The sequence below is a fragment of the Coregonus clupeaformis genome, chromosome 26 (genome assembly GCF_020615455.1).
Source record: "Coregonus clupeaformis isolate EN_2021a chromosome 26, ASM2061545v1, whole genome shotgun sequence".
Taxonomy (NCBI): domain Eukaryota; kingdom Metazoa; phylum Chordata; class Actinopteri; order Salmoniformes; family Salmonidae; genus Coregonus; species Coregonus clupeaformis.
The window spans coordinates 38,809,499-38,826,804 of NC_059217.1; the positions used below are offsets into that span (position 1 = coordinate 38,809,499).

Genomic DNA, 17,306 nt, shown 5'->3' on the forward strand with positions numbered 1-17,306 from the left:
GAATTACATTTAATTCTAAAGTAGGGCAACATTTGCGTGTGAGTCAGGAAAGTTTCCTCTCACAACCTCTACAAGCCAGAATGTTGAATAAAATGATTTTAATGTCCTTTACCGGTTGTCTGTGCCGTTGATCTTTTTGGCTGTAGGAATGTGAGACATCCACAGGAAAGTATAATTACATCAACTTCTCAAAGTGCTGGTAATGCAGTCATTTCTTTCACCTGAAGCATGGGCACAAGAAATGCATGCACAGGCGCATGCATACTTGCCGAGATCGTGCACACGTTTACATGGTTCTGCACATACTTCAGGTGATAGAAATTTGAACACAGTGTTTTGAAAAGTTGATGTAATTTCCTGTGGATGTTGTCTCACATTCCTACTGACAAAAGGACCAACCGCATGGTCATTTGAACACTAATTTCTGCCAGACATGAAATGCAATTCAACGTCGGGTTTCCAGCAAATATAGCACTATGGAATGTCATTCCATCAAGTGTTTTTAAATGTTATGGGATGCACATTTGCGCAATTGTTTACAGTTTTGGTGGCGACCCTTTGAGTGTGGCTTTAAGAGAAAGAAAGGCACCTCCCACGTGTTGCTTGCTGTCCATGCTACAGGTTGTCCACCTGTACTCCTTGCTCTGACTGTATCGGCAGCCACACAGTTCGCAAGGTATTTCAAAAGGAGAGGACTAAACGAAAACCTCCGAGTTGCCCCGACTCACGTTCCTCAAAACTCCGCCCTCGCATTTATGTCAAGAAACATTTAACTCGAGTCGTCGTCACAGCAAAAAAAATAAAAACGGGGAATATAGACAATTCAAGTGAAGCGGCGACCGCCACGTAGGCTACAGTGCGGGGAAAAGGAGTTTACCGGTGTTGTTGTAAAACATGTTGGACCCGTCCTCCAGCGAAGACTCGGGGGGAGAAATTGACGAAGACACTGAAGTTCCAAAAGATCCCCCCAAAAAGCCTTCGACTTCCTCGGGGCAAGGAGGTAAACATAAACGACCACCTGCGGACCAACCACAAGCCGAAAGTCCTTCTGCCGGAGACGAGCAGAAAAATGAGAAGGAAAGACTTCAGAAAGAGGAAGCTGAGAGGAAAAGTAAACTACAGATTTATGTATTTGTGTTGCGATGTATAGCATACCCTTTCAATGCCAAACAACCCACGGATATGGCACGCAGGCAACAGAAGGTGAGTGATCGCAAATAAACGCACGGTTACAGAGAACACCTTTCAGAGTAGCCAATTAAATCACATGCACCTGTTTTATTTTTAAGTTTTGCGTCCCACTGCCAGCCAGGCGAGGGTAAACAATTAAACCCAACTTGAAGCAAATTTAAAGCGTCAATCGGTAGTTGAAACAACAACAAAATATAGATACCCAGCCACTGTAATGTTAAAAAGCTGAGTGAGGGGGCTGGAGACATGTAACCACTCTCAAATTCATAGACGGCTATGGATGCAAGGACTGACCCGCCATGATATCAACATTATTGTTGTAATATTGTTTTAAGGCTGTACAATGTTTGTTTACATTCCTTTCTTTACAAACATTTGAGTAAAACAATTTTATATTTTGGGTTCTGATGGGGTTCGACAGTTGAACTAAGCTCATGAGGCATTTATAAATTAAATACTTCAAGGATAATTTATTAGTCCAAAAATGGGTGTAGCTACTGCAGATTGCCCATTTAACCCATGTATGCAAATAACATATCAGAAGAACCTCAACTCATAGCTTTTTCCAAAATTATTGAATACAAATAAGCCTAAAAGTTATGAGGGGGAGTTGCACTTTTATCTTCATATAACTTCATTTGTTGTGACAGGGCTGAGTGCAGGTGGCCACGCCATCCTTTGCTCCCACGCCATCCTTTGCTCCCACAGAAATTGAATGAATGATGGATGTTTAATATAGTAAATATTAGAGGCCTACATTGGCTATTGAAAGTTTCTTGAGTGCTTAAAAACAGATTAAATCTATTTGCAGACACATTTAGTATTTTAGATATGGCCATTGACTCCTACACTTTGGTTTGACGGCGTGCCCAAGCTCTCAACAAAGCCCACAAGCTATTTTTAAAAAATTCACTCACAGGCTCCGAGATATTCTTCTTGGAGCCAGGCCAGCAACTGTTTATTTTCTACACAAGTCATTCTGATATGCACCTGCCATCACATTATTGGAAATGCCCATTAGGACATGGATTTCACATCTTGGTCACATCCAGAGAGAGGAAGAGACTCTTGTAGACTTTAGATGTCTGCTTGACTTAGAAGATAAAACAAAATATTATGTTTACCAAGAACAGGGCTGATTTGCGTTCTAATGAAGGCAAAACAAATACAGCTTCTCACAGAGCTCATGCATAAACCCCCAGGATTGTAATTCATTGAGCGATGTGGAACCGCTGGAGCACTTGTATTGATTTTGGTGTTGTATTATGAAAACACTTCAAATCCCATGAGCCCAATGGGAAGAGGCAACTGGTCCACACACGAGACAATGTGGTATAGGGAAGAGCCAGCGTTGGGATTGAATCCATATAGGCACATGGAGGGGTCCTCAGAGAGATTAGGGAAGTAGGTTCACTTGGTTTGCATAGTCTTATGCTGTTGCTGCATTCCTGTTCTATGTCCATCTTCCTTACAGTAAACACACTTCACCCTGGCTCACTGGATGGATAGAATTCCTTTAAGTCACTGACCGTGTGTGTGTGTGTGTGTGCTTCTACTTGCAAGGGCCACGACACTACTTGTACCCAACTCGTTTTTCACTGCCACCACAGCGACTCGGTGCTCTCGTTGCCGCAGTGGTCTAGCTTCCATGGTTTAATGACAATTGAGCTTTCAATTGCAGTTAAAGCCACAGGACTCCTATATGACAACCCCCAAAAGTGTCTCTCCTTATACTAAGATGGATTTATTCAATCTCTTGTTGTACGACACCTATATTAGGGTGGTGATGATTTTTAAGATATCAAAATGGCACCATCAGCATAGTTTGCTGAAGTTGGGTCTGTGTATAGGGAGGAGGTCAGAGACCTGGCAGTGTGGTGCCATGACAACCTCTCCCTCAACATGAGCAAGACAAAGGAGCTGATCGTGGACTACAGGAAAAGGAGGGCCGAACACGCCCCCATTCACATTGATGGGCCTGTAGTGGAGCGGGTCGAGAGTTTCAAGTTCCTTGGTGTCCACATCACTAACAAACTATCATGGTCCAAACACACCAAGACAGTCGTGAAGAGAGCACGACAATGCCTATTCCCCCTCAGGAGACTGAGAAGATTTGGCATGGGTCCCCAGATCCTCAAACAGTTCTACAGCTGCACCATCGAGAGCATCCTGACCAGTTGCATCAGCGCCTGGTATGGCAACTGCTCGGCATCCGACCATAAGGCGCTACAGAGGGTAGTGCGTACGGCCCAGTACGTCACTGCTGCCAAGCTTCCTGCCATCCAGAACCTATATACTAGGCGGTGTCAGAGGAAGGGGCAAAAAATTGTCAAAGACTGCATTCACCCAAGTCATAGACTGTTTTCTCTGCTACCGCACGGCAAGCGAAACCGGAGCGCCAAGTCTTGGTCCAAAAGGCTCCTTAACAGCTTCTACCCCCAAGCCATAAGACTGCTGAACATTTAATCAAATGGCTACCCGGACTATTTGCATTGGCTACCCGCACATTGACTCGGTACCGGTACCCTCATATATATATATATATATATATATATATATAGCCTCGTTATTGTTATTTTATTGTGTTACTTTTTAAACTTTATTTAGTAAATATTTTCTTAACTGCATTGTTGGTTACGGGCTTGTAAGTAAGCATTTCACGGTAAGGTCTACACCTGTTGTATTCGGCGCATGTGACAAATAAAATTTAATTTGTCTGTCCATCCTTAGCTTGCACTCGTTACCACAGCCACAAAGTCCAAATTGGCTATATTGTAAGAATTCGTGGAGAGATTTTGTTTTTGCTTTTTGGTCTTCATTTAAGGTTGGGGTTAGTCATAAGGTTAGCAGTGTGGTTAAGGTTTAAAAACAGATTATAAGAAGATAAATTGTAGAAATAAGCTGAGTTTAATGATAATTATGACTGTGGTAACTAGTGACGATCCTGGGGCTACTGCTGTTCCTCACTACCTCCCCCTCACTACCCTCTTCTCACTACCTCCCCCTCACTACCCTCTTCTCACTACCTCCCCCTCACTACCCTCTTCTCACTACCTCCCCCTCACTACCCTCTTCTCACTACCCACCCCCTCCCCGGCAGAATGACTCAGTGTCCTCATGTCTTGTCTCCAGAGAGATTATAAATCCTCATTAGATGGCCTTGACACAATCAAACACAGGTCTTGGCAACAGCGATAAACTGACTCTCCCATATCATTGTTGCTCAAAGAAAATGTAATGTCCAATGATATCAATCAAAAGCCTCAGAGAACAAAGATCTCTGGATCAGCTTTTTTACCTGGAGATATTGCAGGTATGATAAGTTTATCTGAACTGGAGAAACCAGCTCTACTCCATCAGTCTCCTCCTTGTTTGCGTAGTTGACTGGTTGTAGTGGGACAGAAGCAGTCACGTGCCGACTAGCCATCTCAGTATCTCTATCTGGCTCTTGTCTCAGGTACTGTAATTGTCTTATGGCGAACTAGTCCAGGATCAAACAGAACATGTATTGATGTCATAACAGTGTATCACAGTATAACCACATGAACTGGCTCAGTCAGTGTATTGGAAACTGTTTCAGAAAGGCAACTAAGGCTACGTTCACACAAGAAGCCCAATTCTGATCTTTAGTCCGTCAGTGCAAAAAGTCAAATTGAATGAAGCTAGATGATGGCTAATGCCACAGTGTGCCTAACGGGTTTACTGAAGAATGGATTGAGGACCACACACTGTTATTATTTTTCACTGAACCCACATTTTCAGTTTTAACTCACAGAATACCTTATTGCATGTACTTTTTTAAAAATTAGTTTACTAGAAAGCACACTTTTTCCTCACATTTTGGTGCCAAAGTGATTCTGCTTGTGTCAAGGACTTCTTTCTGTTCCCTTACTTGTGACCGCTTCTACTGCACTGTGTCAAATTGCTTCTTTGCAATGGACTGCAAATCGGGCCACAGCATTGGTCCGTTCTCTATAAAGGAGGAGAGAGTAGCTATTGTCCACGAGGAGCTGAATCAAACTCTCTCTCCCATAAAGCCTCTTTCCACAAAATGTTGGCTCTTTTAGTGCAAGTCCATGAGGGGGCTGACTGCCTTGTCCCTCAGCTCTCCCATTCTTATTTTCTGTCTTTAATCTCCCTTACCCACCCTCTCAATGTTAATGTTAATTTTTTATTTACTTAGTACTTTTTACCCCTTTTTCTCCCCAATTGGTAGTTACAGTCTTGTCCCATCGCTGCAACTCCCGTACGGACTCGGGAGAGGCGAAGGTCGAGAGCCATGCGTCCTCCGAAACACGACCCTGCGATGCAGTGCCTTAGACCGCTGCGCCGCTCGGGAGGCCCCCCATGTTAATGTTATTTAACTCAATGGAAATATGTCATTTAGCTACCATGATTAGTGTAATAATATTGAGGATTTGAATTAACTTGCATAAGAATGGCAGTAACGGTAAAAATACATTTGATAATCTTCTCTCCTCGGTCTCTCTTGACAATCCTCATAGTAAATACGTTTTTTTTTTGTGCTTCAGAATTTGATGTTAAAGGGGAAGTCTTCCCATGTTTTTATCTCAAGTTTTGTGGACAGAGAGTACCGTGATGCTACCTCAAGCATTGACTGTTGGTTTAATTTGCAACACCCAGTGAGACAGTGAGAAACACGGGTGTCGTTATTTTTCTGTATGTTTGTAAATGATTATTGACATATGAAATATCTGGGGTCATCTCTCTGAATAGTGCCAGTATGGGCCTATGCCAGCAGATCCGGTCTGTGGGTCTGCTTGTTAATGAAGTCCCTGGGGACGGATCCAGTACTACTCAATATGTTGCGCGTGTGTTCAGGAGATTATTTGTGCTCCCAGAAGCTCTGGGGAGGGTCATCTCTGTTGAGGCACTCATGCGGCCATTTGCAAATTTGGATTTTTGTCAGACTTTAGACAAAATGGAACACATGCTATGAAGTTTTGGAGAGCGCTTATACTTGTAGTAACATTTTATGGTTTGGTTCAATTTTCAAAAATCCCCCACTGCTTGAAAAGTTTAACCTTTTTATTTGGAATGCCAATGTTTTGCTCTACTGACCTTCATCCAAGCATCCTTTTGAATCACATTTTATATTCCAACGCACCAGATTTTTTTTATGTGATGACATTTAATTTGATATTTGTGACTTCAAACATCAGGGGCAAATCCTTTTCAGTTCTACCACTGTAGTAAACACTGACAAGTTGGTAACTTCCCAAAGATGCAACTACCTCACAAAATGTTGTTCACAAAAGTTTGATCCTCTCTCCCCTCTCAATGCCTTTACAGTCATGGTTTGACAGTGGGCGCATTATGATACTGTAGCAACAGATTTGAATGAATATGTGCTAGTACATATTATGTAAAAAAAAAGATGTCCCTTGGTACCCTCCTAGTATTTTACACTTATTGGCTACATTTATGCCACGAGCAACTTACATTTTCCATAGTTGTCCTTGAACTGGCTGAAAAATTATGAAAAGCAATACCATTTGTGTATTCATACCAAAGTTAGCCAAGTACAGTGCCAGTCAAAGGTTTGGACACACCTACTCATTCCAGGGTTTTTCTTTATTTTTACTATGTTATACATTGTAGAATAATAGTGAAAACATCAAAACTATGAAATAACACATATGGAATCATGTAGTAACCAAAATGACCTTCGTGTCTTAAAGTAATGATGGACTGTCGTTTCTCTTTGCTAATTTGAGCTGTTCTTGCCATAATATGAACTTGGTCTTTTACCTAATAGGGCTATCTTCTGTATACCCCCCCCTACCTTGTCACAACACAACTGATTGGCTCAAACGCATTACATTTACATTTTATTCATTTAGCAGACGCTCTTATCCAGAGCGACTTACAGTTGGTGTTAAGGAAATAAATTCCACAAATTAACTTTTAAGAAGGCACACCTGTTAATTGAAATGCATTCCAGGTGACTAACTCATGAAGCTGGTTGAGAGAATGCCAAGACTGTGCAAAGCTGTCATCAAGGCAAAGGGTGGCTATTTGAACACTTTTTTTGGGTACTACATGATTCCATATGTGTTATTTCATAGTTTTGATATCTTCACTATTATTCTACAATGTAGAAAATAGTTTAAAATAAGGAAAAACCCTGGAATGAGTAGGTGTGTTCAAACCTTTGACTGATACTGTAGGTACACAGTAAGGGGGTTTACATTTTTGAAGTATCGATTTCACAGTGAGTCACTCCAAAAACTTTTGTCTGCATTTAACTCTGCGGATGTGGTATTGTAGAGTTGAGATGTACTTGGCTGGCTGTACCAAAGTAGGCCTACTGCTCATAAAACGAGAATTTGCACACCACTCAATTATCTGCCTTCGACTTATAATATGATTGTTTTGTGTAAAAAAAGTATTTAGTCATTGAATTGGTTCCTTCTGATGAGCTATTTGTGTGCGAGTGTGTGTATGTGCGCATGCCCGTGTGTGTCTGTGTGTGTTTGAGCACACTCTTTGTTTCCTCACAGGGTGTTGATTGAGCAAACACGATGCACAATGCTTTAGGAGATCTCCGTCTGTGAAATTGAAAATGACACATTGTATAAGCAATCAGTCTGTCTTTCATGCCCTGTCCTTCATACTATAGTCACTTCTGATAGAATTTTCTCTGCGGGCCGTGGCGATGGATTGGCAACCGAGACTGATCCATCACACACCTTTTAATTACATCTCTCTCCGTCAGTCATGGGAATATCTTCTATTGTTTTCAACATCTCTGTTATTTTCTGATTTTCGTCACTCTCAATGACTATGGGAGAATCTCAATTGCATACTACTCACGTCCTCTCGCCTCATTCTCAAAACCCATTGGAGGAGAAGGTCAGAGGGAAGGTTCTCCCTATGTTACAACATTTCTCAAGAGTCTAATTACGTCTTTTGTGTTCGTTTCCTGCTTTTAGATGCGTAATTTTCCTCCTGCGTATAGTTTCCTGGCATTTACTCTGTGAGCTGAATACAGCTCATTTCAACTGATTCGGTAGAAATGTAGACAGACATGCTAATTCTGCTCCTAGCTCAGTATATTCAACTGCTTTGTACAACAACCATTTTTTTTTGTTGCAATGAATGCCCTGTGGCATGATTCTCTATGGTCTTAAAGCAGCTTTTGGCTGAACCAGTAACATGATTCCACCCCTCCTGATAATTTTACTGCAGAAAAAAAAACTAAGTTTGGAAGCTATTAATGTACTTTTTAATCAAAAGGATTCTGAAGTTAAACTTGGTCAAACTGAAAAAATCTGTACAATAAGGAAAATATACCCAGCCCATATCTGTTAAGGATAAGAATGACTATTTTCAACCGTAACACCGACATTGCCTTTGGCAGCCTTGTTATCGGATCATATTCCTTCCACTTGTCGAAACTGGAAGGCTCTGTCTTCAGAAGAGACTCAGTTGGCAGACTGTCGGCATGACCCAAGAGGCGACACTAGAGAAGGAGAGGGGGTAGAGAGCGAGAGAGAGGGGGAGAGATGGAGTATGAAAACGAAGGCTTACTGGGACTTGAGTGATACTGGCCGCAGGTTTGTCACGACTCATTCCGCCCCTCAGCGCCTAGCTGCTCTCAGCTGATAAAGACACACGCGCAGACTGCACACTGGTCTAGCCCCTTGTCTTCTCATGTGATGACAGGACCAGAGTCTTGTTACAGTAGGTGTGTATTAATAACTCAATGGATGGTGAGGCTGTCAATCACAGCTAACTCTCCTCAGGCACATCAGCTCAGACAAACACTTGCTGTGTGACAACATCTTGTTCTCTATAATACTTAATATCCCTGTTACTGTGTTGGTTTCTCCATTTTGAGTTGGTGTTATCTGAGGGTACTCAACTGTATGTAGGTGGATGTCCTTTCTGGTGAACAGGTATGTTTCCACCTCTCTTCTCTGAGGTAATGCCAGAGAAGCACTCAGGTGCCGTTCTCTGTGATTATGTATACAGTACATATTAAATGCATGTATGTATAGGATACAGCAACTCATTTGAGGTCATGGTGCTCTGACGAAGGAGCTTTCTCAGACTATTGAAGGGAAGTTGCTATCCTCTATGTTTTGAGGAGTTTAGTTTGCCTCTAAACTTCATCTAGCATTACAACCTCACGTTGCTTGAGTAATTGTCTCTCCTTGAACATGGACAGAGTTGTAGGCACTTTCTCCATTTTTCACAACTTGCAAATTATGCATTTGAGACTGGTACACTAAGTACACCCCCCCCGCCCCGCTTTATTTTAGCTTCTTCTTTATATTAGCTTCTTCTTTCTCTCCCTCACTCATTTCCAAGTCCCTTTCTTCTCTCGTCCCCCTGTCGGAAATGGGAGACCGGACTCCACAGGTGCTGTAATCTCCCGTTTGATCTCTACAACGCCTCTGTTGTCAAGCCCAAACTCTCCACAGTCCCCTGCTACTCTGGTTAATTGCCGTCCATGGGTGAAGTGCTTCAGAGCAGCAGTTCTTGACTTGGCGATGCCCGTATCTGCTCTCACCATGTCACTCGTTAATACCACTATTGCATAATGGGTGAGGTCTGTGTGTGTCGGGGGGCTGAAACCGATTTTATTTTTTATATAGTTCAATTGCATGGGCTACATTGCACCTTACCCAGTCACTCTGAATGACTAACATTTAAACAAATATATCCATATTCAGGATATATGAAACGATGGGTGCCTCCCAAATGGCACTCCATTCCCTATATAGTGCACTACTTTTGACCAGAGGCTCTCGTGCTATTTGGGATGCAGCTTGTCTCAACTCTACAGTGACTTGGGCAAGGTATAATTCAATACCACTAATGCATGATGGGAGAGGTTGGTGATTGTGTGTGTGGGGGTAGGGGTAGGGGTGGACTGAAACAGATTATATTGTTAAATTGCATGGGCCACATTGCACCTTGCCCAGTCACTCCAATAAAGCACTCTTGGATTGGACTAGTTAGCATTCAGCTATCTGTCACAACAATTCCTATGACCGGTCCTCCGTGAACCCCTGAGATTGTCTCTGTGCCAGACCTTGTCAGTGGAAATGCAATGTATTTGTTGATGATAAAGGATTATGAATTCGGTGGAATTGAATAATTTTACTGAGGCGGCCTAGATTGGCTAATGTAATAAGATACTTCAACTTCTCTGCCACAGTGATGATCAACTGATTCAAATGGCCTCTGTGCACAGACTGCTCTATCCAGCTTCCCATGTTGTATTTTTATTCAGCCACTTGTGAAGTCACTGTTGCCATCTCCCTCTCCCGTAGAGCTGCGACGTTAAACCGATAAAATTATCGACACCGAAGGTACCGATCACTTATCGCATGCATTTTGCTGATATTGTTCATTACCATAAGTAGCCTGTATTAAAGAAATGTGAAGTTTGAAATGAAATAAGTTTGCTAATATGGGTGATTGTTAATGTTACAATTGATGGATGCACCCATCAAACTAGTAGTGGTAGTTTAAAGTATAATAAATAAATAAAAACGCTGGTGCACATTGTTATAAACTTATCATTCTAGTTATCGCGATATGGATTTTTGTCCATAAGACCCAGCTCTGTCCTCATTCTCATCTCTGGTTCGATCTTCTCTTGTTGTTCTCTTTCGTCTTCTCACCTCTTGTTCTCCTCCTGTCTCTTTTCCTTTCCTCTACCTCAACTGTCATCAGTTTCCTTCTCCCCCTCCTTTGCCTCTTTTTCTCCATTTCCTGCTGTGACTTAGGGGAGTGTTATTCTGCCTCATTGGCTTCGCCCATCAGCGACCGTTAAAAGGAACCATCTCCCTCCGATTCCATCACACCTCTTATTCAAACACTTACTCTTTCCCTGTGTCCTCTTTTTCTTTCTGTCATCCTCTACCCTCCCTAACTTCCTCTCTCACACCCCAGATCTTGCTATTTATCTCTTCTCCCCATAAGGTTCTTTCCTCACATCTTTTCACCTTTCTTTTCACCACCTAACTCTTTCCATTAACTCTCCTATTAAATGTATTCGCCTGTTCCTTTCCTCCTCCACTCCCCCTCTTTCCCCTCTATCTTCAGGATGTTACTTTCTCTCGCTTTCTCACAGGCTGTAGACATAGTGTGAATGTGTGTGTGTGTGTGTTAAGTAAATCAATGTTCACAAATGGCTGGAAAAGCATGGCAATCCAGATGCGTTCCTTCCCCTTGATATACTTGGACACATTCCTCTAAATCAGACTAATTCTATTTGGACTCACTTACTTCAACCCTTTAGTGAAATCAGGCGCTTCAGGCTGTCAGACACGTCAGTTGAAGTGCACTGCTTTACTGATGTCATATCATTATAAGGATGATATAATTACTGTCATAAAATATCTGACTGCTGTCCTTTCAGGAATTACAGCTGACATACCGCTTTCATGACTCACAAAACGCCATTCAAAGTTTGAATGGCAGTGTTTTGTAAGTTATTGTGTAGATAACTATTATTGTGTAGCTACGTAATGTTGCTGCTACCATCTCTTATGACCGAAAATAACTTCTGGACATCAGAAGAGCGATTACTCACCTCGAACTGGACGAAGATGTTTTCTTTATCGAGTCCAACGCGAAGGATATACTGCTTTCTCGGGAACGGGCCCAAATCCCCGTCATTTGCGTGAAGAAAAGACGGAGAAAAAGGGGGCGGAGGTCGGACTGCCTTCAGAGAATTCGTAGGTGAGTGAGTAAACCTCCACTACCATCCGTTATATTGGCCAACGTGCAATCATTGGAAAACAAAATGTATGATCTACGATCAAGAATATCCTACCAACGGGACATTAAAAACGGTAATATCTTATGTTTCACCGAGTCGTGGCTGAACGACGACATGGATAATATAGAGCTGGCGGGATTTTCCATGCATCGGCAGGACAGAGAAGCTATGTCTGGTAAAACGAGGGGCGGGGCTGTGCGCGATGTCTAATATTAAAGAAGTCTCGAGGTATTGCACCTTATGATTAGCTGTAGACCACACTATCTACCAAGAGAGTTCTCATCTATATTATTCGTAGCCGTCAATTTACCACCACAAACCGATGTTGGCATTAAGACCGCAATCAACGAGCTGTAAAAGGCCATAAGCAAATCCAGAAGCGGCACTCCTAGTGGCCGGGAACTTTAATGCAGGCAAACTTAAATCAGTTTTTCCTCATTTCTACCAGCATGTCACATGTGAAACCAGAGGAAAATAAACTCTAGACCACCTTTACTCCACACACAGAGACGCATACGAAGCTCTCCCTCGCCCTCCATTTGGCAAATCTGACCATAATTCTATCCTCCTGATTCCTGCTTACAAGAAAAAAACTAAATCATTCATCCAATGGCATTGAGGAGTATACCACCTCAGTCATCGGCTTTATCAATAAGTGCATCGACAACGGCGTCCCCACTGTGACCGTACGTACATATCCCAACCAGAAGCCATGGATTACAGGCAACATCCGCATCGAGCTAAAGGCTAGAGCTGCTGCTTTCAAGGAGCGGGACTCTAATCCGGACGCTTATAAGAAATGCCGCTACGCCCTCCGATGAACCATCAAACAGGCAAAGCATCAATATGGGATTAAGATTGAATCCTATTACATCAGCTCTGATGCTCGTCGAATGTGGCAGGGCTTGAAAACAACTACGGACTACAAAGGGGAAACCCAGCCACGAGCTGCCCAGTGACGCGAGCCTACCAGATGAGCTAAATGCCTTTTTATGTTCGCTTTGAGGCAAGCAACACTGAAGCATGCATGAGAGCACCAGCTGTTCTGGACGACTGTGTGATAACACTCTCGGTAGCCGATGTGAGCAAGACCTTTTAAACAGGTCAACATTCACAAAGCCGCGGGGCCAGACGGATTACCAGGACGTGTACTCAAAGCATGCGCGAACCAACTGGCAAGTGTCTTCACTAACATTTTCAACCTCTCCCTGACCGAGTCTGTAATACCTACATGTTTCAAGCAGACCACCATTGTCCCTGTGCCCAAGGAAGCGAAGGTAACCTGCCTAAATGATTACCGCCCCGTAGCACTCACGTCGGTAGCCATGAAGTGCTTTGAAAGGCTGGTCATGGCTCACATCAACAGCATCATCCCGGAGAACCTAGACCCACTCCAATTCGCGTACCGCCCTAACAGATCCACAGATGATGCAATCTCAATCGCACTCCACACTGGTCTTTCCCACATGGACAAAAGGAACACCTATGTGAGAATGCTGTTCATTGACTACAGCTAAGCGGTCAACACCATAGTGCCCACAAAGCTCATCACTAAGCTAAGGACTCGGGGACTAAACAGCTCCCTCTGCAACTGGATCCTGGACTTCCTGACGGGCCGCCCCCGGGTGGTAAGGGTAGGCAACAACACATCTGCCACGTTGATCCTCAACACTGGGGCCCCTCAGGGGGTGCGTGCTTATTCCCCTCCTGTACTCCCTGTTCACCTAAGACTGCGTGGCCAAACACGACTCCAACACCATCATTAAGTTTGCTGATGACAACATTAGTAGGCCTGATCACCGACAAATATGAGACAGCCTATAGGGAGGAGGTCAGAGAGCTGGCAGTGTGGTGCCAGGACAACAACCTCTCCCTCAATGTGAGCAAAACAAAGGAGCTGATCGTGGACAACAGGAAAAGGCAGGCTGAACAGGCCCCCATTAACATCGACGGGGCTGTAGTGGAGCGGGTCGAGAGTTTAAAGTTCCTTGGTGTCCACATCACCAACGAACTATCACGGTCCAAACACACCAAGAGTGTCGTGAAGAGGGCACGACAGCACCTTTTCCCTGTCAGGAGACTGAAAAGATTTGGCATGGGTCCCCAGATCCTCAAAACGTTCTACAGCTGCACCATTGAGAGCATCCTGACCGGTTGCATCACCACCTGGTATGGCAACTGCTCAGCATCTGACTGTAAGGCGCTACAGAGGGTGGTGCGTACGGCCCAGTACATCACTGGGGCCAAGCTTCCTGCCATCCAGGACCTCTATACTAGGTGGTGTCAGAGGAAAGCCCAAAAACTCTAACCCCAAGCCATAAGACTGCTGAACAATTAATCAAATGGCCACCCAGACTATTTACATTGACTGCCCCCCCCCATTTTGTTTTTACACTGCTGCTACCCGCTGTCTTATCTATGTATAGTCACCCCTACCCTACCCTCGATTAACCTGTACCCCCGCACATTGACTCGGTACCCCCTGTGTATATAGCCTCATTATTGTTATTTTATTGTGGTACTTTTTATTATGTTTTACTTTATTTTATTTGGTAAATATTTTTTTAACTTTCTTGAACTGCATTGTTGGTTAAGGGCTTGTAATTAAGCATTTCACGGTAAGGTGTTGTATTCAATGCATGTGACAAATCAAATTTGATTTGATTTAGATTCCTGTTGGATTAATAGGTATCAGATTTTTGCGCCAAACAGCATTTAGTAGACTGATTTCCATGTTCCTGATTTTAGATTTGTCTTTTTAAAGTGGTGTGATTACAGACCTGTGTTATTGAACACATATTACGGTCTACAGGTGGTTACTGTAACCATTGTCTTCATTTTTCTTTTAAATCCACAACTTGAATCCCTCCACAGCCTCATAGAGGATCTAGACACATTTTCTAACCTCTCTGGATTACAATCAAATTATGATAAATGTACTATATTACGTATTGGATCACTAAAAAATGTACATTACCATGTAGTTTACCAATAAAATGGTCTGATGGTGATGTGGATATACTCGGAATACATATCCCAAATGAACTAAATGATCTCACTCCAATACATTTTAATAGAAAGTTAGCAAAAATACATAAAATCTTGCTACCATGGAAAGGTAAATACCTGTCAATTTGTGGAAAAATCACCTTGATGAACTCTTTAGTATTATCCCAGTTTACCTATTTGCTTATAGTCTTGCCTACGCCTAGCGAACAGTTTTTTAAATTATATGAGAACAAAAATATTCCATTTTATTTCGAACGGCAAGCCAGACACAATTAAACGGGCCTTTTTATATAATGAATATGAATTCGGAAATGATTAAATATTAAAGCATTAGACCTATCATTAAAAGCTTCAGTCATACAAATGTTATACTTAAATCCGAACTGGTTCTCAAGCAAATTAGTAAGATTGTCTCACCCAATGTTCAAGAATGGCCTTTTTCTCTTTATTCAGATTACAACCTCACACTTTCAGTTATTTGAAAAGAAAATAATCTCCCAAATATCACTATTACAAGCCATAGAAAGTTGGTTGCAATTTCAATTTAATCCTCCAGAAACGACAGAACAAATAATGCAACAAATATTGTGGTTAAACTGAAATATACTAATTGATAAAAAAACATTTTTTTTGACAAAATGTTTTAAAAAGGTATAATCTTCGTAAATGATATCATCGGTAGGACTGGTGGAGTTATGTCCCACATGCAGCTAACAAAAACATGGAAATGTCTGCTCTACCCAAAATTACAACCAAATAATTGTAGCATTACTGCAAAAATGGAAGAGGAAAGTGGAAGGGGGAAAATGTAAGGACGTGTCTGTCGGCCTTTGCATTAAAGAACATCATTGGTTAAAGAGAACTGTGATAAATAAAAAAGTATACCAGTTTCATTTAAGGACCAAAGGATTGACAGCCATCCCATATAGATTGCAAAATAGTTGGGAAGAGATTTTTGACGTACCGATCCCATGGCATAGTGTTTATGAACTGATACGCAAAACCACGCCGGATTCAAAACTTATAATTTTTCAATTTAAATTATTATATAAAATTATTGCTACCAATAGAATGTTATTTATATGGGAGATACAATATTCCCAGCTCTGCAGATTTTGCTGCGAAGAGACAGAATCATTAGATCATTTGTTTTGGTACTGTCCATTTGTAGCTTGTTTTTGGACACAGGTCCAGGAATGGCTAAAGGATTGCAATATTTACCTGGAGCTAACCCTGCAGATAGCATTACTGGATTATCTGAAAAGTCATAGTCAATCGATCAATAATATAATAATACTTTTAGCAAAAAATAATATTTTCAATTTACAATCTGTTTAAAGGTTCAGAACTTTTGTAAAACATCACAGAACAGTTGAAAAATATGGCAAATAGAAATCCAATATGGATGGTGTTGAATGGAGTTGAAAGATGGGACTAATAACAACAACAAGACAACTAATAATGTAAGCATACTGTGTCCATAATAAGTATATAGGTTATAGGTTGAGAGCTTTTGTGAAAGAGCACAGTTAGAAAGATATGGCATATAGAAGCAAACCGGATGGGCATCATGAAAATGATCGGCGAGGTTGAGGGTAGAGGAAGTTCAGGAGTAAAAACAAACAAAATATAATTATTGTAAAATTGACTTTGTCCATAAAATATATATATATATAGTATGTTTAAGCTGGAAGTAGAGGCCTAAGCATTGTTGTTCACTAGTCTACTCCAATTACGGAAGGGGTGGTGGGGTTGGAAAGTAATAAAGGGAAATATATTTAAAAAAGGGTATGTATGTATGTATGTATGTATGTATGTATGTATGTATATACAGTGGGGAGAACAAGTATTTGATACACTGCCGATTTTTCAGGTTTTCCTACTTACAAAGCATGTAGAGGTCTAATTTGTATCATAGGTACACTTCAACTGTGAGAGACGGAATCTAAAACCAAAATCCAGGAAATCACATTGTATGATATTTAAGTAATTAATTTGCATTTTATTGCATGACATAAGTATTTGATACATCAGAAAAGCAGAACTTAATATTTGGTACAGAAACCTTTGATTGCAATTACAGAGATAATACGTTTCCTGTAGGTCTTGACCAGGTTTGCACACACTGCAGCAGGGATTTTGGCCCACTCCTCCATACAGACCTTCTCCAGATCCATCAGGTTTCGGGGCTGTCGCTGGGCAATACGGACTTTCAGCTCCCTCCAAAGATTTTCTATTGGGTTCAGGTCTGGACTGGCTAGGCCACTCCAGGACCTTGAGATGCTTCTTACGGAGCCACTCCTTAGTTGCCCTGGCTATGTGTTTCGGGTCGTTGTCATGCTGG

General features: G+C 41.9%; 1 protein-coding gene across 6 annotated transcripts in view; it reads left to right on the forward strand.

The window, feature by feature from the left end:
• The first annotated feature begins 677 nt into the window (after positions 1-677).
• cadps2 (Ca++-dependent secretion activator 2) overlaps positions 678-17,306 on the forward strand; it is a 221,895-nt gene continuing 205,266 nt past the window's right edge. For all 6 annotated transcript variants that reach the window (XM_041849500.2, XM_041849501.2, XM_041849504.2 and 3 more), the window contains exon 1: positions 678-1,203. In XM_041849500.2, coding sequence (XP_041705434.2) covers positions 895-1,203 — 309 coding nt within the window. In that variant the 5' untranslated portion in view covers positions 678-894. The remainder of the gene's footprint in view (positions 1,204-17,306) is intronic.